Genomic DNA, 27453 nt, shown 5'->3' with positions numbered 1-27453 from the left:
GATTTGTCAAGGTCACACAGTGAGTTACTGGCGGAGAAGGGACCCGAACTCCCAAACAAACTACACCTGCAAGCGTTTGGTGTTTAGACTTTCTCCCCGATGTATAAGGTGCAGGCTGCTCGTCGATACTTCCTCCTCCACCCTCACGGTGCACACCCGAAAACCCCCCAATTCTCCCGGCAAGCAAAGGCTATTTTTTAATGACATCTTTTCCAAAATATGTCACCAAGTACCCACTCCTGCGGGAGCCGCCCGGGCTGGGGAGGGCGAGTCCGAGCGGGGCGGGGCAGAGGCGGCCGAGGGGCGGCCGGGCCTCTGGCGGGGGTCCCGGGGCGCGGCAGGGGGCGGGGGGCGGGGGCGGGCGGCGGCGAGGCGGCCTGCAGGGAGCAGCCGCGAGCCGGCCGGGCGCGCCGAGCCCGAGCCCCAGCCGGAGCGGGGCGGGGGAGGGAGGAGCCAGAGCGGCCGCCGCCTCTGCCGGAGGAGCCGCGGGGCCGCCACACTCGCCCCCCGCCCCCCCCGCGCTCACTCGCACTCACACCCGGGCGCAGGAGGCGGGCGGCCCGGGCCCCACCGGCCCCCCATGGACGCCCCCAGCACGGGGCGCTGAGACCCCCGCGTCGCTGCCCAGCCTGGTCCGGCGCGCCACGCCGAGGTAAGGAGGAGGGAGCGAGGGGGCATTAATATGCAAATGCATTGCGATTGATTATGCAAAGCCGCGGGGCTCCGTGGCCAGCTCCCAGGCGGGCTAGGGGCGCCCAGGGGGTGCCCGCTGCCAGCCTCAGCCTTTCCTGGCGCCCCAGTGACCCTGTCACGAGCCCGGGAGCTTGCAACTGACGCCCTGGGGAAGGGAGGTGTTGCTAGGAGGTCGCTGGGCCCCGGGGTTCGCAGGCGGAGATGGCGTCCGAGCCTCCCCCTGGAGGGCCCGCCCGGCCTCTGTCCGGCCAGTCTGCTGCGCATTCCCGGGCCGGGCCCCGTTGCCGGCCGCCGGAGCTCCCCCGCCCGCCGCGCCGCGGTTTGTTTACGGTGCGCCGGAGGCCTGCCCCCCCAGCCCCCACCCCTAGCCTCTGAGGCCCGAGTGGCCTTTGCAAAGCTGCCTCCAGCTGCGGAGGGCAGTATGAGTGCGGTGGCGCGGGTGGGCTTGCACGGGTCCGGGGAGAGGGAAGTTCCCCCGCCTCACCCGCCTCCCGGTTGAGCATGGCTGTCTGGTTGCAACACTGCTAATTGCAAAAACGCGGTTGTTGGGGGGAATGTGTGTGTGGAAGGGGTGTACTTGGTGGTGCCTAGATGATTAGGAGAGTTGCTGGCTGGGGAGGAGAGAGAGAAATGGACCTGTGTGTGTGTACCCCACCTTGTTTCCCTCCCCTTGCAACGTGTCTCTCGTGCCCCTTCTCCATCTGGGGCCCTCCCTTGTCCAGCGTGAAAGAAAGGCCTGGGGGGATGACAGGGGCAATTGAAAGAACCACCGTTCCAGGGGTGGGGGTGGGGGACACAGAAGGAAAGCCAGTGAGGTGGGAGCCTGCCCCTCAGTGCTGGCTTTGGCTCCAGGAGGGGGAGGGGATGAAGGGGGCTGTTGTCCAAAATGAGGGGGGAAGCAAAAGTGACACGCAGACACAGAGATATGTCCACACAGACAGCCACATGCACATCCAGGGACACCCAGGCAGACTCAAGGACAGGAGCTACTGGACACACCCACATGGGGACAAGGGAAGAGACAGGCTGCTGCTGCACCGTGGAGCTCTGAGGGGTGGGATATACCCATGGGAGACCAAGAGCATGGGGACCGATCCATGCACATACCCACGCACAGGGTCACACGTAGATGCTGTCACACACTGGGGCAAGGAGGAGTTGCTGTCACCCACACATAAAAAGTCACTGTCACATGCATGCATGCACACAGAGCAATTGCACACAGCAGCACAATTACAAAAGACCCTGTCACTCACAGGCACACACGTGCTCGCATGAGCCCAGTCACACAGACATCATTGCTTGCCGTGACAGTCGCTGTCACTCAGTCAGATGCAAACACAGTTACACATCAACACATGTATACACAACTTAGCAACAAGTATTTTCCTGGACTCTTTACTGTGGAGCTCTGAGGTTCTGTAGGCAACAAAACCCTTGCTCCCAAGAATATTAAATTGGGCTGTATGAAAAGGTGTTCCTGCGTAATGGTGCAAAGCATGCATTCCCAATGACATGTTCTTGGTCTCTATCGCTTGAGATACCACCCTACTAGACAGTGAGCTCTTGGAGACCTGGGAGAATCACTTAAAGAGCTCTGGATCCCACCCAGAGCCTAGCACAAGGGCTGCTCTGTAAATACTTGTTAGTTGATTGACTGTGGAACCTGCAGACACAGGTGCACTCATTTGCACATGGTCCCCTGAACTCAGGTGCAGAACGAGTTCACAAGGCCCAGGTCCCCACAGTTGCAGGTCCACACCAACAGTCGTGTCCACACAACCCCAGATGCACACAACTGCAGCCTGTGCAGCCGAGCACACACTTAGATGCACACAATCACAAATTTTTCCCCTTCAGTTCCTCCTCCCCTTTTTCCTCTAGGCTCAGCCACTGTGCGGGAATGGGCTGTTTTTTTTTCTTCTTTCTTTCTTTTAGAGGGACAGAGAAACAAGAGCAAAGACAGTGGGTTCAGGGGGGTTCCAGAGGGCCGAGTCATGGGCTCAAAGCAGTGTCCAGTGACTTCTAGAAGCTAGGATTCTCTTGACTGTTGGGGAAGGGGAGAGCTGCTCTCCTCCCTACCCTAAAAGCTCAGGGGTGTCTAACTGCCCCTGCTCTGAGTCATTTGCCTGGGTCTTTCCTGGGAACAGTCAGTCACCTCCAGCTGAGTTCCTGCGCCCCACCTTGAGTCTGGCCCTTTTTCCCACCTGTACCCTCCTGTCCAAACTTGGAAGCTTTCCTTAAGAGGCCATCGGCTGGTGAGTGTCTGTATGAGTGATATGTACTTTTGACTTGGAATTTCTCTCTAACTCTGTCTCTCTGTTGCTCTGTCTTGCAGTGTCTGATTCTCCCTCTCTCTCTCCTTGTTTCTCTGCCAGTCTGTAACTCTCTCTCACCCTGTTGCTACCCCCGATCTACCCCTGTCCTTGTCTCAGAGCTGGGGACTGGCAGCAATGTTCTTCATACTTTTCCAGTTGTTAATACCCAAGCTCCGCCCCTCTGCCCCCCCTGCGCAGCCTCTGGGGTCAGCTTGAGGTTGGGGTGGGGGGCGGGGGGCTCAGCTGGCTGCTCAGGACTTCCTGCACTTCCTTAGTGCCGCAGCTGTGGCCAGCAAGTTTTAGGGGCTGGGAAGGGGGGAAGGGGGGGGTCAGCCACTGCCCATGCTGACCCCTCGGGCCTGCATGTCTGGAGACACCAGTTCTGTGGGCACCCTCAGGGTGCAGGCTGCAGCCAGCTAGCAGCTCTTAAACAAGCCATGAAGAGGCTCCCCCCACACTGGCCCAAGCTGGAAAAGAACCGCCCCCATGGGCAGTGGCGGGAGCTGGCAGGACCCTGCTGAGTTGGGTCCACTGCAGGGCTCACAATGGCCTTTCTCCACACCCCTGGCAGCTGAGGCCCACCTCAGAGATGCCCAACAGCTGTGTCCTTTTTGCCCAGCCTCAGGGCCTGGTTCTGAGGGCACAGCTGCCCAGACTAAGTATGTACTAAGCGAGGCCCTCCCACCCGTGAGTGCAGGTTCCAGCCTAGAAGGGGTATCTCTTCTGGAGAGGGAATTTGAGGAGGGGGAACTCGGGCAGGAGACATCGAGCCCGGGGGCACCAAGCACTTCTCGCTATGCTCCCCTCTAGCCTTGGACTATTTGGAGGTGGAGGCACTTGGCAGAGAACCCACAGGGCAGCTACAGAGGGGAAAGACTGAGGCTTGGTCTCAGGGAACACATAGCTGGATGAAAGAACAAGGCATTGGGCCGGGCACAGTGGCTCACGCCCGTAATCCTAGCACACTGGGAGGCTGAGGCAGGCAGATCACCTGAGGTCAGGAGTTCAAGACCAGTCTGACCAAGATGGTGAAACCCCATCTCTACTAAAAATACAAAACTTAGCTGGGTGTGGTGGCGGGGTCCTGTAATCCCAGCTACTCAGGAGGCTGAGGCAGGAGAATCGCTTGAACCCAGGAGGTAGAGGTTGCAGTGAGCTGAGATTGTACCACTGCACTACAGCCTGGGTGACAGAGCGAGACTCCGTCTCAAAAAAAAAAAAAAAAAAAAAAAAGAAAAACAAAAAAGAACAAGGCATTATCTATCAAGCAGGTGATATACGATCACAGCTAAGAACAGAGATGATGGTGATGATCATGACGGCCATGATTGACCTGGACTGCCTAGGTCTGAATCCCAGCTCTGTCACTTGCTGGATGTGTGACTTTGAGCAAGCGATTTAACTTCCCCGTTGCCTCATCTGTAAATTGGGGATGATCATATCTACCTCATTTAGCTTTTTTGAGGAAAAATGTTTTTAAAAGTGCCTAGTTCATAACAAACTGTATATGTGAGCGGTTGTGATGGGTGAAGGAAGCTGTGGGCCTGGGGTCTCCCAGATTTCTTAGAGAAGCTTGGTGGAGAATTGGGTCTCCTAGACATCAGTGAGACTGGGGCCTGGGGCAGTGGGTCTCCAATTTCCAGCCTTCTCACCGTCATGTAATCTTTTCCTCCCAGACAAATTTTTGCAGCCTGGAATGAGTGTATGGGAAAGAGCCCAAGGCAGGCCCCTCTGCCCCACCCTCCTTTGACCCTCACCCTTCAGCTTACAAGGAGCCCTTGGCCCCTCAGCCTGGGACACACCCCACCAGCTAGGGGCACCTGCATAAATCTTTGGGCATCACTGCATCTCTGTTCACAGTCTGAGCTCTGGGGGTGGGAGAGAGAGAACAAGGAAAGCCGTCCCCTCTCTTATGTGTGGGCTCAAAGAGGAGGCAGTGCCCTTCCTCCCTCCTGGGAGCCCAGCATGGGTCAACCAGGACCCAGCCCTGGCTGATAGGCACCAGATTCCCCTGTCCTCCATGGAGTGGTACTTAGTGTGAAAGGTGGTGGCAGAGAGAAACTGAAGCACTGAGTAATGACCAGTGTGGTGGGCACAGCACTTTGAGATCCAGCATCTGTCCTGGGTTGCCTCTTTGCCTTTGTGAGTCTGGTGATCAGGATCCCCTCTCCAAACCCCTTTTATTTAGCCCTGCCCCTCAAGGTGAAGTAAGGACAATGGGAGGATACCCTGTAGGGGTGACGGGAAGCCTTTGGAGTGGGAACCAATCTCAACTCTAGTTCTCGGCTGGGCACAGTGGCTCATGCCTGTAATCTCAATATTTTGGGAGGCCAAGGCGGGAGGATCACTTGAGGCCAGTAGTTCATGATCAGCCTGGTCAACATAGTGAGACCCCATCTCTAAAAACAACTTTAAAAAGTTAGCCAGGTGTGGTGGCGCATGCCTGTGTTACCAGCTACTTGGGAGGCTGAGGCCGGAGGATCGCTTAAGCCTGGAAGGTTGAGGCTGCAGTGAGCTGTGATTGTGCCACTGCACGCTAGCCTGAACAACAGAGTGAGACCCCCCACACACACATCCTCTCAAAACAAACAAAAAACAAAACAAAAAACCCAACTCTAGTTCTCATGGCTGCAAAGGTGTCTAGGGGACTTTGGAGAACTGTTGTGTCTCTTGGGGAGGGAGGCAAGCATGACCGTGGTGGGAAGATCACTGGCTGGGAGTTGGGAGGCCTGGCTTTTGACATCCACTAGTCGTATGACTTTGGGCCTGGGTTTTCATTATCTAGAGACAATGGTTCCTGTCTCACTCAGGTTGAGGGCAAATAACACAAGGTGGGATGACCCCTGTGTTCAATCCATGTTGCATCCTGGCATGGTGAGCAATGCCTGTGGATTCTCCTTTTTTCCCAGGGCCTGGCACATGCCAGGGTGGGGCATACACATGCTGCCTGGAACCAGAGACAGTTCTCAGTCTCTCACTGAAGTATCTGGGGCTGGTGTGTGGTGGGGGCACATGTGGTTCCACCTTGGTGTCACTTGGCAGGCCAAAGCTGGGGTCATAGGGACCTCCCTCCGGTATGCCATTGCGTGAGGTGGTCCAGAGGGAGGGTCAGAAGTTTGCTGGGTAGACAAGGGAAGCAAGATGGGTGTTACTGGTGCCCAGGAAATACTATCCTTGCTTCACTGTTTTGGGGGTGGGCATTAAAGGTTGATACCAAAGCCTCAGCCATGCCCCTCAGCAGTGGCCAAGAGCAGAATGATTGGACCAAGCCCCTGGCCCACCTCCTCCTCCTCCTCTCTTCCTCTTCTAAGGAAGAGATCAGCTCTTGGCTCCCAGAGCCCCAGCTGCCTGTTTCTTTTTCTCTTTTACCAGGCATGGGGGTGGGGAAACAGGGGAACCGAGGCTTTGGTGTCTTTCGGCATTTTTGTACACATCAGTGAGTGGGTGTGTTGTGCACGCATCCATGTGAGAGTGTTTTTGTGCATGTGTGGGCTGGGGAGGGCTCTGAATATCTCCTGGAACGGTACCCAGAGCCCTGTGGCTCTGCGCATGCGGGGTGAGTGTGTGTGTCTGCACGTGTCCGTGTGTGTGCCGGAGACTCAGCTGCATTCACGCGCGCGCTCTCTCCCTCCCTCTCTCCCTCCCTCTCTCTCTCCCTCCCTCCCTTCCTCTTCCCTCTCCCTCTCTCTCTCCCCCTCCCCCCTCTCTCTCTCCCTCCCTCTCTCTCTCACACACACACTCTCAATCTTTCTCTCTTCCCTCCCCCTTCCTCCCTCCTTCCTATTCCCTCCCTCCTCCCTTTCTGTCCCTGTCTCTCTGTCTCTGTCTCTGTCTCTCTCTCTCTGCCTCTGCCAGTTCTGCTTGGTTAGGGGCTAGCTCCAGCCTCTGGGGTGCCTGGGAGAACATCCCTCCCTTTCTTTCCCCCTCCACCATTCCCTCCCCTCCTAGGCCATGCTCTTCAGGGCTTGCAGGCAACTTCTTCTACTGCCTTAGATGAGGGAGTGAGGAGGGAGGACCCCAAGCCTTGTGCCCATGGTGCCATCTGCAGCAAGTGCCTTGGCCCCGTGACATTCATGCCTCCAGCATTCAGCTGCCCCAGCTCCCAGCTCCAATTACCCGCTGGCTGCTGGGGGAGGGTGGGGAGAATGTGCCGTGCCCAGCTTGGGGGTGCTCCTGCTTCTGCTTTCTTGGCCACTTGGATCTCCTGCCTCCATTCCTGAGGGGAATTGGGCAGGGGGGCTTGAAGTTCTGTGGGCTGATAAGGAGGGGCTGAGTTCTCCAGCATGGGTGTGGGCATGACCACCCACCAGTGGTCATGGGGGATGGATGTGACCTGGGAGGAGACCTCCAGACCTGGGCACCCACCTTGATGCCTGGCTGGAGCTGGCCCGGGCAGGAGGAGGGAGAGGAGAGCAGCAGGTGGGTGAGGCTATGGGGGAGCCGAGTGGGAAGCAGTCTTTGATGTTAATACTGGGCATCTGGCCCAAGTCAAGGCTGCTGTTTATGTCTTTCTGTCTCTGACCTGCAGGGGGGGTTTCCTGTTATATTCTTTTGGGGCGGGGTGGGGAGGATCCTTTGTTTAAGTAACCAATCTCCCCCTTATGAGGATCCCCACCCCATCTCCCATTCTCTAGCCTCTAAGGTCCCACAGTGGCTAGGTGATGAGTCACTGCCCCCCAGCTCCAGAACCTGTCTCCTGGGGGCCCAGTGAGAGCTCACCAAGGGGTGCCGCCTCCCCTCCTCCCGTCTCCCCCATGCCTGCCAGGCTGGGGCCCTGAGTCTGTGTGTACTCCTCTGCCACATCACACCTGCCAAATAGTACCTTCCTTCCCGCCTTCACTCCTCCTCTCCTTCCTGGCACTAGGATAACAGAGAGTTGGGTGGGGCAGCCCTGCTCAATCCATACCTGAGAATAGAACAGGGGGTATGGGAAAGGACAGGGAGTCCCGGTCCTAGAGAGGCCTCTGCCCCTCAGCATGGGGGCACATGTCGCTGCTGCAGCACTGCCACCACCACAGACTCCCAGGGGCCCTTGGTGTGGGTGGCTGCCTGTGGTGCCCATGTTGGCATGGGGGGCAGTGCTGCCCACAGACGCCTGTGCCCATGCATGCCCATTTATGTGTCTGGGCCACGGCGGCCGCCCCGGCCCCTCAGCATCGCCCTTCCTGGCTCCCATGGTGGGAGGCTGGGTGATCAGGAGTGGGTGGTGGGGGAGGGATCTCCCCCCACCCTAGCAGCAGGCAGAGGGGAAGGGGAGAGGGAGGTGTGAACCTACCCACAGAACTATTAATAGCCCACATGCCAGGCCACCAAGAACCAGCTGTCACCGTGGAAACCATTCCTACGCCCCCCTCCCCCCAGCCTGCATGGGGTGGGACTTAGACAGGGTACGAAGCCCCCCACCCATCTTTCTTTGTTACCTTTCTCTCTTTGTCTCCCCTCCTTCATGTGTCTCTCCTCCCTTTATCTGTCCTCCTTTCTACCTCACCCCTTCTCCCCATCCCCCATCTCTGGCTCCCCTTTCTTCCTCTCCCTCTACTGCCTTGTCACCCCTAGCTCTACCCCAGCCCTGTCCCATTTCTTTGTTCTTCCCCCTCCTCCCTTCTTCCCTCTTTCCCCCACCAGCCTTTTTACCCCTCCTCCCATCTTTCCACCCTTTTCTCAGCCGCCCCGCATGTACGTGTCCCTGTGGCTGGCAAGGAGGGCTGGGCTTTCTTCAGAGCACTAAGGACAAAGTTCAGGGGCCCCAGAAAGGTGGGGCCAAAGCCCAGAGCAGATACGCAGGAGGGTTAATGCGGGTAGTATTGGGGGTTAGATCCTGGGGACAGAAACTCCCCTCTGGCAGCCCCAGGAGTCCTTTGGGGGTGTCCTCAGATATACAGGACTGCAGAGTGGGACGGCTCGGCAGTGGGAACCTGGCGGGGCGCCCGTGGATGCCGCATTGGCCCCGTGTCCCTGTCCCCCCATGGCAGAAGTACTTAAGCTTAATGAAATGCTTCCCCCTCCACGGGCACTTTGCCTACACTGCCTCCCAGCAGCTCTTATCTCACAAGGAGGGAGTGGGTGGCCAGGCCAGCCGACAGGTGGGTCTTGCTGTCCTGCTGTCCAGCCTGGGCACAGAACCCCATAGCTCCGCCCCCTCGGCCTCCTTGGGGCAGGGCCTCCCTCGCCTCTGCAGAGGAGGTACCGGGAAGGAGTTTGGGGAGTTAAGCTGGACTCTGGAGGAGGGGAGAGAGGCTGCCCTTCAGGGTGGGTACCCCTGCCCCATGCCCCTTACCCGCTGACCTTTTTCTGTCCGTGGCTAACACAGGCTCATGTGGTATGTGTCTCCCCACATGCTGGGCCCTCTGCCTCGCCTCTGTATCACCCCAAAGGCCCAAGTGTGTCCCTGGAGAGATGCCAAGGAGTCCCCAGGGGTTCCAGCCTCTTTCTGGGTACCCAGTGAGGGTGCCCTAGGCAGCAAGGGCAGCACCTTGCTCCTCTGCCCACTACCAGGGGCTGACTGTAGCTGGGCTGCACTGCCCAGCACCAGGGCACCATTCAGTTCAAAAGAGGGGTGGGGCAGAGAGCGAGTCTGCCCCTCCCCCCAGTGGGCACGTGCAGGCCCTTGGCAGTACCCAGACACATTTGGAGTTAAGGCTGGGCAGGAGAGAGGGATGGGGAAATAAACATGGTGGCTTAGGTTGGCACTGCCCCAGGTCTGCAGTGTAGCAACTGGTAAGTGGCAGGGGCCTGGGGGAGGGGACCCTCAGGAGCCCTGGCCTGGGGCAGGAGCTGCCCATGCCATGTGGCTGCCACTGGTGTTCCCCGCCTGGCCCGGCCCACAGCAGCCAATGCTCATTCCTGCACACACTGGTCCTCCTCGGCTGCCCCCAGGACCTGCTCCCCGGGGCTGCCCCTCTCTCAGCATGCCCACTCCTGTGCCTGCCTCCTCCCCTCCCTGGGGGCGCTTGGGCCTCCGGCTGGCGAGTGGATTTTTCCAGCTTCTGTAAACAAGTGGTGGCAGTGTGCCAGGCGGGCAGGAGACAGGCGGGGGCAGCACCACAGCCAGGGTGTGCCAAGCACCGAGGCACAGCCTGGGGGGCAGACGGAGACACCCAGACCCGGAGAGAGAGACATTCAGACACAGACAGACAGACAGACATGCAGGCAGCCTCGCTGGACGTGGAGTCAGAAGATCGTCCTCTATTGTCCAGCCCAACCCCCGTAGCGGCCCTCGCCCCCTGCCCCTCACTGTCTGGCTGAGAGCATTAGGCCCCAGTGCCCAGCCCCTGGGCTTCCCCACCCACTCCTTCTCCTCCCCAACCTCCACCCCTTAGGGCTGGCTACGCCATTATAAATTTATAACAGGAATTTCTCCACAAGCCAAGAAAAACTTGACCTACTTTCTTGATGGCTCCCTGGGCTAAGGCTCCCTGCTCATGCCCCCCCACCCCAGTCTCCTGTCCAGCCCCCAGTGCCCAGTCCTGGTCTGGGGTGGGTATCAGAGGTAGAACGGGCCACTTTTCTGTGCAATGCCCATGCTCTCCACACTACCAGCTTGCCTGGGTGCAGAGGCCCCGTTCTGCTGCTGGCCCTGCCCAATCCCCTGACTTATCTCCCTCTCTCTTCCCACCCTGGCTGCTTATCAGCTCCTGGGGGTGGGGCCAGGGGGCCTAGGGGTGAGGTCTCCTATGCAGCAGCCACGTGACAGAGGTTGAGGTCATATGTCGGGGAGCTGTACCCTTTGTCCCCCTCCTACCCGCCACACCTGCCTGTGTGCACACAGACAGTAAGCCACAGGTCTGCAGCCCAGGGTCAGAGGTGCAATGCCGTAGGAATGGTGGGCCCGGCTTGGCACTGCCCTGGACTCCAGGTAGCAGAACAAGGCTAGCATTAGGGCCAGGCTGTGAGGCTTATCCCACAGCCACCTGCTTACTAGTTGTGTGAACTTGAGTGAATGACCAAGCTTTCTGAGACTCAGTTTCCTCATCTGTGAAGTTCTCGTGCCCTCTTTGGAGGGTACAGATTCTCTCTCCAGTTAATGTGTGTTAGTTTCCTTTCCTTTCCCCCTTGCCATCCTGGTCGACAGCAGCTCAGCTAAACCAACTGAGAAGTCTGGTCCTCTGCCTGGGAAGTGGGATTCGAGACCTTGCGTGGGAAGCTCTGGAGTCCCTGAGGGGCCAGAGTTGGGGATCATAACTTGGCTGGCAGCATGGGAGATCAGTTCCCTACAGCTTTCAACATCTGTCTCTATTAAGGCACAAAGATGGGCATTCATGCTCACTGCGTGCCGCTCTATGTCCCATCCTTCCTTCACAGATAACCCCCCTGCCTATGCTGAAAACTGCTTGTCTCTGGTCCCCTCTTGCCCCTATAATACAGATGAGTTTCAGGAAAGCTTTTCTAGAGGGGTGGTAACAATAGCTAGTGTTTAATAGATGCTCATTAAGGGCCAGGCATTTGTCTGAATATGAAGACTGAGACATATTACTTAGTACATGAATGATCTCATTCTCTCCCTCCATTCCTTCCCATGTCTGGGGCTTAGGAGGTGGATCTCCAATCTCGCCTGCTGTACCTGTTATCTAAGGGATCATCCTGGTCCCCTCTCTATGCCTGCCCTTCCTGCCCCCTGCTGTCTTGTTATGGGATCCCAAAGCCCCAAATGTTGCCACCAAAGGGATCCTACCCACCTTCCTACCGTGACACCTTCTTACCCCTGCCTCTGTCTTCTCTCCACAGGGATCTCTGGACAGGACAAGACTCCGAAGCTACTCCCCCAGCACACAGCCCGGGACCCACAAACCCAGCTTGCTCCCAGCCCTCCCACCTGCCACTCCCTGGCCCCTCCCACCGCCCGCCCCCCTTGGGGTGCAGGGCATGGTGTGAAAGGCCAAGTGCTGAGGCGGGTATCATGGGTGCTGTGCCCTAGGGCCTGGGTGGCAGGGGGTGGGTGGCCTGTGGGTGTGCCGGGGGGGCCAGTGTGCCCACCCCAGTCTCTTGGCGTGCTGGAGGGCATCCTGGATGGAATTGAAGTGAATGGAACAGAAGCCAAGCAAGGTGGAGTGTGGGTCAGACCCAGAAGAGAACAGGTAATGGGTTCAGCAACTAGGTCATGCCAACTCCTAAGCAGCAGGCATGGGCACCTGGCTGAGCTCTCCTTTAAGCACCGCCTTTAAGCACCTCTGTGGGATGGACGTGAGGCCAGCAAGCCTTCTGCCTACCTTTGTCTGGCAGATGAAGTCATGTTCAGATGTGACAGGCACTTGGATTGAGAGATGCTCATTTTGAAGCGGGGAGCGATACAGAGCAATTACAGGGAGCACATAAGGGGCTCTTCCCTAGACATTGCTGGGCAGTCTCAGATGCCCCCAACGTCCCTTCCACCATTGCTGCCCTCACCTTGAGCATGTGGGATCCAAACAGCCTTGCCATTTTCTTCCTCTCCCTACCAGCCCATTTACTATCTGACCACAAGTGTGTTGTCCACAAGCTGCGGTTCACGTAATACATTTCAGGGCACGTGCACCAGTAACTATTGGTCATAGCCCACGCTTATATTCGGAATCTATTGGGAGCCCCACAAGCTCTTCCTTGTTCATGGTCAAGGGCGGGCAGTGCAATGGGGCTCCTCCCAGAAAGTGCACGCCAACCATGATGGTTTTGCTTCCACGTGGGTGAGGTGTCAGCCCTGCACATACACCAAGGGATGGTTACCTGTGATCTACATTGCCCTTGAGGAGCCCAGAGGGTCTCTGTCTTTTCTATCAGCTCCAAGTGGCACAGAGCTTTGTCCCAGTTGGCACGGTGCCCTGGGAGCTGGGTACAGCCTGTGCCTATGGCCAGGGAGAGGGTGGGGGTGGGGGTGCTCCGGGGAGCAGTGTGGCTGACTGTCGCCTAGGAGATCAGATCCCGAGCCAGGAAGCCAGAGGCCTGGCCAGGCAAAGCCCTAAGGCCCACAGCTGGGTCCCTGGAGGGTAGAGGAAGTAGATGGAACTCACAGCTGGACAGGGCATGGGGTAGCTCCCCTCCCCCAAAGCCTCACCCCAGGAAGGACTCTGAGGACGATCTGGCCTGTCGCTGTGTGGCTGTCACTTGCAGCCCCTGTGTCTCCCAGCTTAGGCTTCTGTGGGTCTGGAAGAGTCTGTCCCTAATGTTTGGAGAAAGGCAGGAATGCCAGTTCCCAGTCCCCTAAGACTGCAGCCCCTCCCCCATCACCTTCCCCTCCCCCATGTCTATGCGCCACCTTGTGGCTATCTCTAGGACTACACTCAGAGGCTGTGAGTCTGGTGGTAACTGCTGAAGCCGCTAGCTCAACTGGGGCCTAGGTGGCCTGAGTTCCCCTGCACCCAACCCTCTGGAAGGCGTGAGGGAGACCTGACCTTTCAGCCTCATAGGAAGTAGACAGGAGTAATCCCCAGGGGGCGTGGAGCATAGGGTTGTCTGTGACTGTGACCCTGGCCAAGGTCACTGTGTCAGTGTGTTGGGAGCTGTATCCGGCTCCAGGAGGAAGGGGCCTGCAACATGCCACACGCAGGGTGGGTGCGGGAGGTTATACAATCCTTGCATGCATGTAGAGGGCTTATGTAACCTGTGTGCACCGAGGTTATGTAACATGTATGTGGAGAGCCTGGCAACATATATGTGCAGTGGCTGAGGGTTGCTAATAATACGTTGCACAGAGGGGCTCAGTCCTGGCTCTGACTCCAGCTCATGGTGTCACCAGGCACAAGTAGGGTCTCAGTTTGCTGCTCTGTTAAATGGAGGCTGTGCAGAGGGTGTAGTGTTTCCTATTGCTGTGGGTTATTTAGCATGTGTGTATGACCTGGAGCTCAAGCAACACGTGCACACTGGAGGGATGAGGGTGGTTTTATGAGGTGCCTGTGCAGAGTGTTGTGTAACACATGGGCATATCCTAGAGGTTGTATAGCACATTTAAGAATGCCCTGAAAATTTCACAGATATGTTGGCCCTGGTGCATACTCACCATCCATGGGTTTATAGTGAAGGTTGCATGGTTATTCATCTGTGCCGGTGTTATGTTGCATATGTATGTGTGTGTTCCAAAGGTTACATAGCTTTAAGCATATCCTGAGAATTCTTCCAGCGTATTTGTCATGTACTGAAAGATGAGGATGTCCTGCAGATTATGGGTGCTTCAGGTCTTCTGGCGGGTGAATGTGTGTGTGTTGGGGCTCTAGAATATGCTTGTGCCACAGCCAAGCCCCTTATCTCTCTCCCCTGCAACTTCCAGATAACTGGACCCTTTTAAGCATTGTCAGCTGACCCTGGGGGGTGGGAGGTAGAATGAGGACACAAAATGGAAAGAATCAGGCCTTGGGGGATTGTATAAGCCTCTCTGATGAGAAAGGGGCTACTCGAAGACTGCTCTGTGATTCTGCCCACTTTGCCTCCATCCAGTGCCAGGTCACCAGATGGAAAGCGAAAAAGAAAGAACGGCCAATGTTCCCTGAAAACCAGCATGTCAGGTGAGGCTGGCTGTGCGTGCCCCTTCTCCACGTCCCCAACCCCACCAAACCCAGCCAGGGCTCCTCTGGACCTGGATGTGGAACAGTAATTCATGTGTTCCCTGGGGGGAGCCTCCTAGAGGGCTTGGGATGGACTTGTCTGGGGGTGAGAAAGGTAATGCGGGATGTGCCCAGCTTTTGAGGGTGGATTAGGTCAGGACGGCCTCTTCCCTCTTCCGCTAATACCCTCATCTGAGGCCCTACCAGAATCAGGGCCTGAGCTGAAGGACTGAGGGGCTGTATTATCCCCAGTGAGCAGCTGACGTTTATTTTTCCCTCTCCACCATCCTCTGCCTTGTAGATAGATCAAGAAGAAAGCCCTGAATGGGCAGTCAGAAGAACTGAGATTCTTCATACTCTTAGGGCAGAGATGGACAGGTTCACCTCGTGTCTCTCTAGGATTCTACCAGGGAGGCTGGGCTAGGAGAGGGGTCAGAAACAAAAAGTTGAGGGATGGGGAAACGTGTGAGAACCTCTCTGCTGGGACTCCAAGCCATGCCTGCCTTCCTCCATCCTTTCCTTCCTCCCAGGGTATATCCCTAGTTACCTGGACAAAGACGAGCAGTGTGTCGTGTGTGGGGACAAGGCAACTGGTTATCACTACCGCTGTATCACTTGTGAGGGCTGCAAGGTATGGAAGCTACCTCCTGCCCCTCCCCTGCCACCTGAGCCCCCATATTACTCCCTATGTCACCTAAAGCCCACCTGTTAGGTCATCACTTTTTTTTTTTTTTTTTCTTTGAGACGGAGTCTCACTCTTGTCCCCCAGGCTGGAGTGCAGTGGCGCGATCATGGCTCACTGCAACCTCCGCCTTCAGGTTCAAGTGATTCCCCTACCTCGGCCTCCTGAGTAGCTGGGATTACAGGTATGCACCTCCACACCCAGCTAGTTTTTTTGTATTTTTAGTAGAGATGGGGTTTCACTGTGTGGCCAGGCTGGTCTCGAACTCCTGACCTCAGGTGACCACCTGTCTCAGCCTCCTAAAGTGCTGGGATTACAGGCATACCTGCCTGGTTACTTTCTCTTCTCTTCTCTTATTCATTCATTTGCTCATTCATAACTCCTCCTCTGCCACTCACAGGAAAATTGCCTAACTTCTTCGAGCCTTAGTTTCAGTTTCTTCATCTATAAAATGAGGATAATCATTCTCTCTACCTTATAGCATTGTTGGGAGAATTAAATATGTTGGGAGATAGTTCACTTGAAGTGTTTAAAACAGTGCCATTGGGTGCTGTGGCTCATGCCTAAAATCCCAGCCCTTTGGGAGGGAGGCCAAGGCGGGAGCATCCCTTGATCCCAGGAGTTTGAGACCAGCCTAGCTAACACAGTGAGACACTGTCTCTACAAAATTAAAGAAATTAGCTGGGTGTGGTGCCACATGCCTGTGGTCCCAGCTACTCAGGAGGCTGAGGTGGGAGACTGCTTGAACCCAGAAGGTCAGGGCTGCATTGAACGGTGGTGGCGCCACTGCACTCCGGCCTGGGTGACAGAGCAAGATTCTGTCTCAAAATAAAATAATAAAATAAAAAAAAATAGTGCCATGTGCATAAGAAGCATTTGATAAATGCCAGCCATCACCCATTCATTCAGTGTATTATTAGGTGTGAGAGTGTAGTACGTACCTCGCCTTCAAGCTGCTCACAGCCTGTCAGAGAGAGAGACACAACTTGAAACAAACATCAGTGTTATTCAAAATGTGGTTCATGGACCACCTGTCCTACTAGTTAAAATGCAGATTCCCAGCCTTCATCTTTTTTTTTTTTTTTTTTTTTTTTTGAGATGGCATCTCGCTCTGTTGCCCAGGTTGGAGTGCAATGGTGTGATCTCGGCTCACTGCAACCTTCGCCTCCCGGGTTCAAGCGATTCTCCTGCTTCAGCCTCCTGAGTGGCTGGGACTACAGGCACCTGCCACCACGCCCAGCTAACTTTTATATTTTTAATAGAGACAGGGTTTCACCATGTTGACCAGGATGGTCTTGATCTCTTGACCTCGTGATCCGCCCGCCTTGGCCTCCCAAAGTGCTGGGGTTACAGGTGTAAGCCACTGCGCCCAGCCTGCCCAGGCTTCATCTTAACCCTGCTCACTCAGAGCCCTTTTGTGGAGCCCAGGAATCTTCCTTTTAACAGAATGCCGGAGTGTTTCCAATGCACCTGAAAGAGCGAGAGCCAGTACTGGGGGTGTAGTGGGGGCTGGGAGCACAGAGGAGAAGAGGACAGCAGGTTCTTCCAGGCAGAGGGGATGACAAGGTCATAGATTTTGGGAGGCCTAATTGTTTTGTTTTGTTTTTTTTGAGATGGAGTCTCGCTCTGTTGCCCAGGCTGGAGTGCAGTGGCGCAATCTTGGCTCACTGCAACCTCCACCTCTCGGGTTCAAGCAGTTCTCCCTGCTTCAGCATTGGTAGCTGGGATTACAGACACCTGCCACCAAGCCTGGCTAATTTTTGTATTTTTAGTAGAGATAGGGTTTCACCATGTTAGCCAGGCTGGTCTCGAACTCCTGACCTCAGGTGATCTGCCTGCCTCTGCATCCCAAAGTGCTTAAGAGGCCTAATTAGATTTCACTTTGATCATTTCAGCCTGGATAGCCTTTCCAGGATCACCTCCTAAAAATGCAAGGCCTTCCAAGAAACAGAATTATTTAAATCCCAGCACTTTGGGAGTCCAAGGCAGGCAGATCACCTGAGGTTACCGCACCCGGTGGCACTGTTTTAAACACTTCAAGTGAATTGTCTCATTTAATTCTCCCAACAGTGCTATAAGGTAGATAAAATGATTATCCCCATTTTATAGTTGAAGAAACTGAGACTCAGAGAAGTTAGGCAATTTTCTTGTGAGTGACAGAGGAGGGATTATGAATGAGCAAATGAACAAATGAGTAAGGTCAGGAATTTGAGACCAGCCTGGCCAACATGGTAAAAGCCTGTCTCTACTAAAAATACAAAAATTGGCCAGGTGTAGTGATGTACGCCTGTAATCCCACCTACTTGGGAGGCTGAGGCAGGAGAATCTCTTGAACTTGGGAGATGGAGGTTACAGTGAGAGTGGAGATTAAGTCAGTGTACTCCAGCCTGGGTGACAGAGCGACAGAGCGATACTCTGTCTCAAAATAAATAAAAAAAAAGAAACAGAATTATTTATATGTTAAAGGCCAGGTATAGTAGCTCACGCCTGTAATCCAAACACTTTAGGAGGCCAAGGCGGGAGGATTGCTTGAGCCCAGGAGTTTAAGAACAGCCTGGGCAACATAGTGAGACCCTGTCCATACAAAAAAATTTTAAAAGTAGCCAGGCATGGTGGTGCACACACACCTGTGGTCCCAGCTACTCAGGCAGCTGAGGTAGGACGATCACTTGAGGCTGGGAGGTCGAAGCTGCTGTGAGCTGTATTAAGCCATTGCACTCCAGCCTGGGCGACAGAACAAGACCCTGTCTTAAAAATAAAAAACAAACAAACAAAAACGGAAAAAAAGTTTAAGGCTTGAAGTTTCTCTCTCTTTCTTGATGTCAACCAAACCAAGACCATGAGGGATTTAGAGTTCCCTAGCAGAAGCAATACAATCCTTCTGGAAGCAATACAAACAGTGTAGCATAGAGAAAGGATCTTTTACTCTCACGGACATCTGAGTCCCAGGGAAGCACCCTGAAAAGACAGAGATGCCTTGGCCCCACCCTTGGATAGTTTTATTTTGTAGTTCTGGAGTGAGGCCCAGGAATCTGTATCTTTGGTAGGTGCCTTTGGTGACTTTTTTTTTTTTTTTTTTCCCCAAGACGAGTCTCACTCTGTCACCCAGGCTGGAGTGCAGTGGCGCGATCTTGGCTCACTGCAACCTCTGCCTCCCAGGTTCAAGCACTTGTCCTGCCTCAGCCTCCTGAGTAGCTGGGATTACAGGTGCCCACCACCACACCCGGCTAATTTTTTGTATTTTTAGTAGAGACAAGGTTTCACGATGTTGGCCACGTTGGTCTTGAACTCCTGACCTCATGATCCACCCACCTCAGCCTCCCAAAGAGCTGGGATTACAGGCGTGAGCCACCGCACTCGGCTGCCTTTGGTGATTTTAATGCCCCTGGAATCTGAGAGCTCAGACGTTGGTGTCCCATACCTGAGGCCCAGTTCTGACTCTGCTGCCCACCGGCCACATGACTTTGGGCAAATTGCTTCATCTCACCAAGCTTCAGTTTCCTTGTCTGCAAAGTGGAGGCAGTAACAGTTCCTACCTCATAGGGTTGTCTGGAGGGTTCACTGTGATGTTCCATGAAAGACAAGGCTTATCTTTTGGGTTTTTGTTTTTGTTTGTAATGGGGTCTCTGTCACCCAGGTTGGAGTGCAGTGGTGCGATCATAGCTCACTGCAGCCTTGACCTCCTGGGCTCAAGCAATCCTAAGCAATCCTCCCACCTCAGCCTCCAGAGTAGCTGGGATTATAGGTGCACGCCACAACCCCTGGCCAATTTGTGTATTTTTAGTAGAGATGGGGTTTTGCTATGTTGGACAGGCTGGTCTTGATCTTGAACTCCTGGCCTCAAGTGATCTGCCTGCCTCAGCCTCCCAGAGTGCTGGGATTACAGGTGTGAGTCATTGCACCTGGCCAGCAAGGCTTATGTTTACTAAGTGACTGACACGTAGTAAACATGAAAAAATACTAATTCTTCATATTATTGCAATCATCTTGAGTTTTGAGGTGTTTCCTTTAAAATAAAGGCGAGGCTGGGTGCGGTGGCTCACGCCTGTAATCCCAGCACTTTGGGAGGCCGAGGTGGGCAGATCACCTGAGGTCAGGAGTTCGAGACCAGCCTGGCCAACATGGTGAAACCCCATCTCTATAAAAATACAAAAATTAGCCGGGCGTAATGGTGGGCACCTGTAGTCCCAGCTACTCGGGAGGCTGAGGCAGGAGAATTGCTTGTACCTGGGAGGTGGAGGTTGCAGTAATCTGAGATCACACCACTGCACTCCAGCCTGGGTGACAGAGTGAAACTTCATCTCAAAAAGAAAAAAAAATTAAATTAAAAAAATAAAATAAAGGTGAATCCCAATGTAGAGAATTGAAATTTTTCTCTTCCCCTACTAGAGTTCATACTCAGTCCCTTTCCTTGACTTTTTTGGTTCCCCTGTTTTATGAATTCCACCTGCATGGACAACAGGCAACATATATGAGAATGGTTTTTGGGTCAGTGTTGTTTTTAAAGTCATTTAGCAAAATGGAAATTGAGTTTTTACTTGGATTTCCTTTTTTTTTTTTTTTTTGAGACAGAGTTTCGCTCTTGTTGCCCAGACTAGAGTGCAATGGCACAATCTTGGCTCACCGCAACCTCCGCTTCCCGGGTTCAAGCAATTCTTCTGCCTCAGCCTCCCAAGTAGCTGGGATTACAGGCATGTGCCACCATTCCCGGCTAATTTTTTCTTTTTTTTTCTTTTTTGAGATGAAGTCTCACTCTTGTCACCCAGGCTGGAGTGCAATGCGAGCTCCGCCTCCTGGGTTCAAGCGATTCTCCTGCCTCAGCCTCCCGAGTAGCTGGGATTACAGGCGCAGGCCCAGCTAATTTTTATATCTTTAGTAGAGATGGGGTTTCACCATGTTGGCCAGGCTGGTCTTGAACTCCTGACTTCAGGCAGTCTGCCCGCCTGGGCCTCCCAAAGTGCTGGGATTACAGGCATGAGCCACCGCGCCCGGCCAAAGGGTGGACCCCGCCGTGGTTCCACTGCGGCTCGAACCCAGGACCTTCTGCATGTAAAGCAGACGTGATAACTGCTACACTACAGAACCGCATGCTTTTTTTTTTTTTTTTTTTGAGATGGAGTCTCATTCTGTCGCCCAGGCTGGAACGCAGTGGCGCGATCTTGGCTCACTGCAACCTCTGTGTCCTGGGTTCAAGCAATTCTCTGCCTCCGCCTCCTGAGTAGCTGGGATTACAGGTGCTCACCACCACGCCCGGCTAATTTTTTTTTTTTTTTATATGGAGTCTTGCTCTGTCACCCAGGCTGGAGTGCAGTGGCGCGATCTTGGCTCATGGCAAGCTCCACCTCCTGGGTTCACGCCATTCTCCTGCCTCAGCCTCCCGAGTAGCTGGGACTACAGCGCCCACCACCACGCCCGGCTAATTTGTTTGTATTTTTAGTGGAGACGGGGTTTCACCGTGTTAGCCAGGATGGTCTCGATCTCCTGACCTCGTGATCCGCCTGCCTCAGCCTCCCAAAGTGCTGGGATTACAGGCATAAGCCACCGCGCCCGGCCTACGCCCAATTTTTATACTTTTAGTAGAGACGGGGTTTCACCATGTTGGCCAGGGTGATCTTGAACTCCTGACCTCATGATTCACCCGCCTTGGCCTCCCAAAGTTCTGGGATTATAGGCGTGAGCCACTGCACCCAACCTCATGCCCGGCTAATTTTGTATTTTTAGTAGAGACAGGGTTTCTTCATGTTGGTCAGGCTGGTCTCGAACTCCTGACCTCAGTTGATCTGCCCACCTCGGCCTCCCAAAGTGTTGGGATTACATGCGTGCGCCACCGCGCCTGGCGACTTGGATTTCCAAAGCTGCTATTCCTTAAGGCCTCACATTATCCCAGGTTCAAAGCTGCCTGCTCTAGACATCATTCCTGCCTCTGCCACAAACACTACCCAGGCACCCCCAACCCCTCAGCAGCCTGGGGGCTGAGGGCATATATTTCTCAGGTCCTCGAGCCTAGTAATCTTGGGCTCGTGGTGTCAGGAGGATGCCAGGTCCCCTCACTGATCTTGCCTTCCTTGTTCTCCACCCCTGACCCCTAGTAAACTGCATGGTTGGTTCAGGAAGGGGAAGCCATGTCATGATCACAGCCTGCTCCATCTCCCCCAACCCCAGGGCTTCTTTCGCCGCACAATCCAGAAGAACCTCCATCCCACCTATTCCTGCAAATATGACAGCTGCTGTGTCATTGACAAGATCACCCGCAATCAGTGCCAGCTGTGCCGCTTCAAGAAGTGCATCGCCGTGGGCATGGCCATGGACTGTAAGGGGCCCAGGTGGAGGGAATAGAGCCAAGTGGCCTGGGGTGGGGATGAGTTCTGGGAGGGCAGCTTCCTTCCAGGGTACCCTCAGAGCCCACAGGGCAGAGTGGCAATCCAGTCTAGGTCAGGCTGAGGGCAGAATGTTCAGTGTCTTGGTCCTTGCTGTCCTCCTTCCTGTGCAAAAGGAAACAGGATCCCTGTGTGGGCCCCAGTGCCTACCTGCCTTACAACACTCGAGGGCCTTAGAGAGGGAGTCGTTTGGTAGAAAGAGCTCCTGGGCACCCACTCTAGCACACTGTTCTTGACTCCCAGCGAAGGCACCCCACTTCTAGATGAGACAGGGCATCTTCCATTGGCTGGGGATTGGGTGGCAGGATCTTCGAGTAACCACCGTCACCATAATCCGTTAGACCAGAACATGATATTCATCTGGATCAGCCCAAACTGTTGTTGACATGGTCCCGGGGATTAATCACGATCCGGGTTGTGCTGCCCAACTGCTAGGTGATTTGGGAAGTCATTTAGCCTCCATGGCCCTCGGTTTCTCCAACCTGTACTCTAGGAAGAGTAGTTTCCGGGAGCATTATGGAAAGGGGTTGGAGGGTGCCATGCGTTAGACCTTGTGCCTCTCTGTTCACAGTGGTTCTAGATGACTCGAAGCGGGTGGCCAAGCGTAAGCTGATTGAGCAGAACCGGGAGCGGCGGCGGAAGGAGGAGATGATCCGATCACTGCAGCAGCGACCAGAGCCCACTCCTGAAGAGTGGGATCTGATCCACATTGCCACAGAGGCCCATCGCAGCACCAATGCCCAGGGCAGCCATTGGAAACAGAGGCGGAAATTCCTGGTAAGGAGAAAGGGGGCATGGGGAGAGCAGTAGCCAGGTGGCAGGGAGAAGAGAGTGAGCTCGGAGTCTTGCCTCCTCCAGGAAGTCTTCTTAGTGTAATCCAACCCAAAATACATACTCTTCACACTTTTGCTGTCCAGATTTTATACACTTGTGTTTGTGTCCTTGCTGTCTGGACTGTCTACTCCATCCAACTGGGAGCTCAATGAGGACAGGGCCTTGCCTTCCTCGTCGAATTTCCAGGGAGCGGGAGCGACCTTTCTTCTTTTTCCTGCCCTTAGTGACTGGGAGGAGAGGGTAAGGATACAGTTATGTCACAGTATTTTTGAGCACCTGCTGGGTGCCAGGCATTGTGTTAGGCCCTGGTCAAGCTAGTTGCTAAGTAAATGATGAGTTTGGGACCAGGTGCAGTGGCTCATGCCTGTAATCCCAGCAATTTGTGAGACCAAGGTGGGAGGATCGCTTGAGCCCAGGAGTTTGAGACCAGTCTGGGTAACATACAGAGATCCCACCTCTATGAATAATTTTTTTTTTTTTTTTGATACGGAGTCTCACTCTCACCCAGGCTAGAGTGCAGTGGCACGATCTCGGCTCACCGCAACCTCCGCCTCCTGGGTTCAAGCGATTCTCCCGCCTCCGTCTCCCGAGTAGTTGGGATTACAGGCACTGGCCACCATGCCTGGCTAATTTTTGTGTTTTTAGTAGAGACAGGGTTTCACCATGTTGACCAGGCTGGTCTCGAACTCCTGACCTCAAGTGATCCGCCCGCCTCGGCCTCCCAAAGTGCTGTGATTACAAGGTGTGAGCCACCATGCCCACCCTCTATGAATAATTTTTTTTTTTTTTTGAGTTGGAGTTTCGCTCTTGTTGTCCAGGCTGGAGTACAGTGGCACAATCTTGGCTCACCGCAACCTCTACCTCCCGGCTTCAAGCGATTCTCCTGCCTCAGCTTCCCAAATAGCTGGGATTATAGGCGTGCGCCACCACGCCCGGTTAATTTTGTATTTTTAGTAGAGACGGTGTTTCTCCATGTTGGTCAGGCTTGTCTGAACTCACAACCTCAGGTGATCTGCCTGCTTTGGCCTCCCAAAGTGCTGGGATTACAGGTGTGAGCTACTGCTCCCGGCCTCTCTACGAATAATTTTAAAATTAGCTGGGCATGGGGGTGTGTGCCTGTGGTCCCAGCTACTCGGGAGGCTGAGGCAGGAGGATCCCCTAAGCCTGGGAGGTCGAGGCTGCAGTAAGCCATGATTACACCGCTGCACTCCAGCCCAGGCAACAGAGCAAGACCCTCTCTCAAAAAATATGGTCAGTTTGGGAGGAGATGGACAGTTGGCTATACGTGGTGAAGGAAGGCAGAAAACCAGCACCTGGTTCATGGTGGAGCATGCCGGGGGGTGGCACAGTGCACACTGTTAAGGGCACGGGCTCTGATTCCAAGCAGATGTGTAACAGTCACGAGTCCGACTGCCCAAGTTCAAACCCTGGTCCTACCACTTGCTGGTCATATGACTTTAACCTTATTATTTAGCTGCCCCATGCCTCAGTTTCCACATCTGTGAAATGGTGATTATTATAATTATTCCTTTTAGGATTATGGTCAGGATGAAATAAGACATGTAAAACATGTAGCCTGATGCCTGATCATATATTAAGTATTCAGTCATTATAGCTGCTACTGCTGTTACTACCGTTGTTATTATTAGCTGACTTGGAGCTCTGGTTCTGGTCTATTCTCTGCTCAAGATGAAGGAAAAGCTTTGGGCCTGGGACTCAGGCACCGGCGGCCCCTCTTCCCCAAGCTGCCTTGGAGCTCCCCCTGGTGGGCAGGGAGCCTCAGTGAGAGGCTGAAAGGGGTCTGCGGCCCCAGCTGACCCCCGTCTTTCTCTCTAGCCCGATGACATTGGCCAGTCACCCATTGTCTCCATGCCGGATGGAGACAAGGTGGACCTGGAAGCCTTCAGCGAGTTTACCAAGATCATCACCCCGGCCATCACCCGTGTGGTGGACTTTGCCAAAAAACTGCCCATGTTCTCCGAGGTAAGTGGCAGAAGTGGGGAGAGATGTGATGCTGTGTTGGAGGGAAACCTGCTCCTCCGGTCACCCAGTACAGGCTCATCTGAGGTTCTCTGGACAAGGAGCAATTCCTGTAGGTCAACATACACTCAGCACACAGGCACACATGCAGACACATACACAGACACACCTAGCACACAGATAACATACACAGACACACACACACACACACATGCAGACACATACACCCAGCACACAGGCACACATGCAGACACATACACAGACACACACACACACCTAGCATACAGATACATACACAGACACACATACATACACATACACCCAGCACACACACACACACACACACACCTAGCACACACACACACAGGTACATAGAAACACACACAGACATATACACCCAGCACACAGACACACACACACACAGACACACACCCAGCACACAGGCACACACACAGACACACACCTAGCACACAGACACACAGATACATAGACACACACACACACAGATACACAGACACACACACACACAGACATATACACCTAGCACACAGACACACAGATACATAGACACACACCTAGCACACAGACACACACACACAGACACACCCAGCACACAGGCGCACACACACACACACACCTAGCAGACACACACATAGATACATACAGACACACACACAAACACACAGACACACAAACACACAGGCACACACACACAGCATACAGACACACGCCAAGGTCTGGCTGCTCTAAGAAATCAGCTGGCTCCAAGTGCTCCCCTCCACAGCCCCTCATCCTTCAAGTCTATGCGGCCACCCAACTCCAGACAGCCTGAAAGTTCTCATTTTCCAGAGCACTAGTGCTGGAGACAGGCTGCCCTACTAGCCATGTGACCTGGGGTAAGTTACCTCCATCCCCTGTGCCTCAGTGTTCCCATCTGGAGTGGGCTGGGGATAATGATGGGTGCTAACTCACAGGCATAATTTTTTTTTCTTTTTTGAGACGGATTTTCGTTCTGTCACACAGGCTGGAGTGCAGTGACGCGATCTGGGCTCACTGCAACCTCCGCCTCCTGAGTTCAAGCAATTCTCCTGCCTTAGCCTCCTGAGTAGCTGGGACTACAGGCATGTGCCACCACGCCCAACTAATTTTGTATTTTTAGTAGAGATGGGTTTCACCATGTATGTTGGCCAGGCTGGTCTCGAACTCCTGACCTCAAGTGATCCACCCGCCTTGGCCTCCCATAGTGCTGGCATTATAGTCGTGAGCCACTGCGCTGGGCCTCACAGGCATAATTGTGAGGCTTAAATGGAATAGGGCATGCACATGGCCCAATACAAGGTCAGCCGTTCAGAGTCCATGGGGGCCTTGCGGGCCTCACGGCTCCCGGAGGACACTCTAGGGGAGACTCAAGGACGCGGGGAGGGGTATACTGAGTGCTCCTGTGGCCCTGCCGCTCCACAGCTGCCTTGCGAAGACCAGATCATCCTCCTGAAGGGGTGCTGCATGGAGATCATGTCCCTGCGGGCGGCTGTCCGCTACGACCCTGAGAGCGACACCCTGACGCTGAGTGGGGAGATGGCTGTCAAGCGGGAGCAGCTCAAGAATGGCGGCCTGGGCGTAGTCTCCGACGCCATCTTTGAACTGGGCAAGTCACTCTCTGCCTTTAACCTGGATGACACGGAAGTGGCTCTGCTGCAGGCTGTGCTGCTAATGTCAACAGGTACCTGCTGATTGGTCGGGAGGGCTCAGAAGCTTCCAGCGGTCCCAGAGATTGGCTGGACCCTGGGCCTGTTGCTCAACTCCCTCCTGAATCTTCTTCTGGGCTACCTCTCTATCACCTGGGCCATCCCCTATCCCCTGTTCCTTGCTCTGTCACCCACTTCTCACTCGTTCCCCAGGCCCATCCCTTGCCTCCCCATCCCTGCTCTGTGCCTTTTCCTGTCTTTGTCTCCTTCCTTCTCGCTGCCCTGTCCCTCTGTCACTCACATTCCCCTTTGTTCCCCACTCCCCACTTTGTTCTCAGCCACCTTCCATCCCCTCATCCCTCCTCTGTCTCCCAGTCCCATCTCTTACCCCTCAGTCCCCTCCCTAACCCCATCTGCACCCCGCCTCTCTGACCACCAACCTCAGTCCTCCCCACTCCAAGGCTCCTCTCTCTCCCCCAGCCCCCGGCCTGTCCCTCTGTCCTCCTTGCATTGCCCCCTCCCCCCAGTACCCCCCTGCCCCTCTCCACTTCCCAGCTGCCTCCCTCTCCCTGTGCTTCTCCTGTCCACGTCCCTCAGGGGGAGCTTCTCCCCTCCCCTCCCCCAGCCTCTCTGCCTCTATCTCCCCTCTAGTCCTTTCTTCCCACGCCCCCACACCTCACCCTCCCCATCTCCAGGCCTTCGGCCAGCCCCTCGCCCCTCACGCCCCTCTTCCCTCACAGACCGCTCGGGCCTGCTGTGTGTGGACAAGATCGAGAAGAGTCAGGAGGCGTACCTGCTGGCTTTCGAGCACTACGTCAACCACCGCAAACACAACATTCCGCACTTCTGGCCCAAGCTGCTGATGAAGGTGACTGACCTCCGCATGATCGGGGCCTGCCACGCCAGCCGCTTCCTCCACATGAAAGTCGAGTGCCCCACCGAACTCTTCCCCCCACTCTTCCTCGAGGTCTTTGAGGATCAGGAAGTCTAAAGCCTCAGGCGGCCAGAGGGTGTGCGGAGCTGGTGGGGAGGAGCCTGGAGAGAAGGGGCAGAGCTGGGGGCTGAGGGAGACCCCCCCACACCCCTTCTCTCCTTCCTCTCGTCCTTGGATAGATTCAGCTCCCACACACACACCCGCACTGCCCAGGTCCCTCCTCAGACCTCCAGCCCTGGGACAGGGCAAACAAATGAACTTGCTATGGAAAGGACAGTGTGGGAGGCTGGGGGAGCCGTGTCCTGCAGTTCCCAGGACCCCATCCTCTCAGAAGGTAGGGGAAGGGCGGGAGGATTGAGAAGGGACAAGCCACCTTGACCGTAGGGGAAGGAGGAATGTGGGCTGGGGGAAGATGCCCTCAACTCACCCCCTACACACAC

General features: G+C 54.9%; 1 protein-coding gene and 1 non-coding gene across 2 annotated transcripts; one reads left to right on the top strand and one right to left on the bottom strand.

Annotated features, from left to right (window-relative positions):
* Positions 1-524: 524 nt before the first annotated feature.
* Positions 525-27156, top strand: THRA (thyroid hormone receptor alpha). The gene is made up of 9 exons (XM_016931867.4): positions 525-652; positions 11736-12085; positions 14415-14482; positions 15052-15152; positions 21366-21513; positions 22152-22357; positions 24251-24397; positions 25856-26114; positions 26820-27156. The coding sequence occupies exons 2-9, from the start codon at positions 12033-12035 to the stop codon at positions 27068-27070; spliced, it is 1233 nt and encodes a 410-aa protein (XP_016787356.1). The 5' UTR covers positions 525-652; positions 11736-12032; the 3' UTR covers positions 27071-27156.
* Positions 20216-20288, bottom strand: TRNAV-UAC (transfer RNA valine (anticodon UAC)). Its single transcript has one exon. It is a non-coding gene; the product is annotated as a tRNA-Val (tRNA).
* Positions 27157-27453: the final 297 nt, after the last annotated feature.

Source organism: Pan troglodytes, chromosome 19, assembly GCF_028858775.2.
Source record: "Pan troglodytes isolate AG18354 chromosome 19, NHGRI_mPanTro3-v2.0_pri, whole genome shotgun sequence".
Lineage (NCBI taxonomy): Eukaryota > Metazoa > Chordata > Mammalia > Primates > Hominidae > Pan > Pan troglodytes.
This window is presented reverse-complemented; position numbering and strand designations above follow the sequence as displayed.

Bases quoted from the DNA above. Each gene is read 5' to 3' on its own strand.
- THRA (XM_016931867.4), top strand. From the start codon at position 12,033: ATGGAACAGAAGCCAAGCAAGGTGGAGTGTGGGTCAGACCCAGAAGAG. The intron at 12,086-14,414 runs GTAATGGGTTCA...GCCTCCATCCAG, and splicing joins TCAGACCCAGAAGAGAACAG to TGCCAGGTCACCAGATGGAA. The intron at 22,358-24,250 runs GTAAGGAGAAAG...CTTTCTCTCTAG, and splicing joins AACAGAGGCGGAAATTCCTG to CCCGATGACATTGGCCAGTC.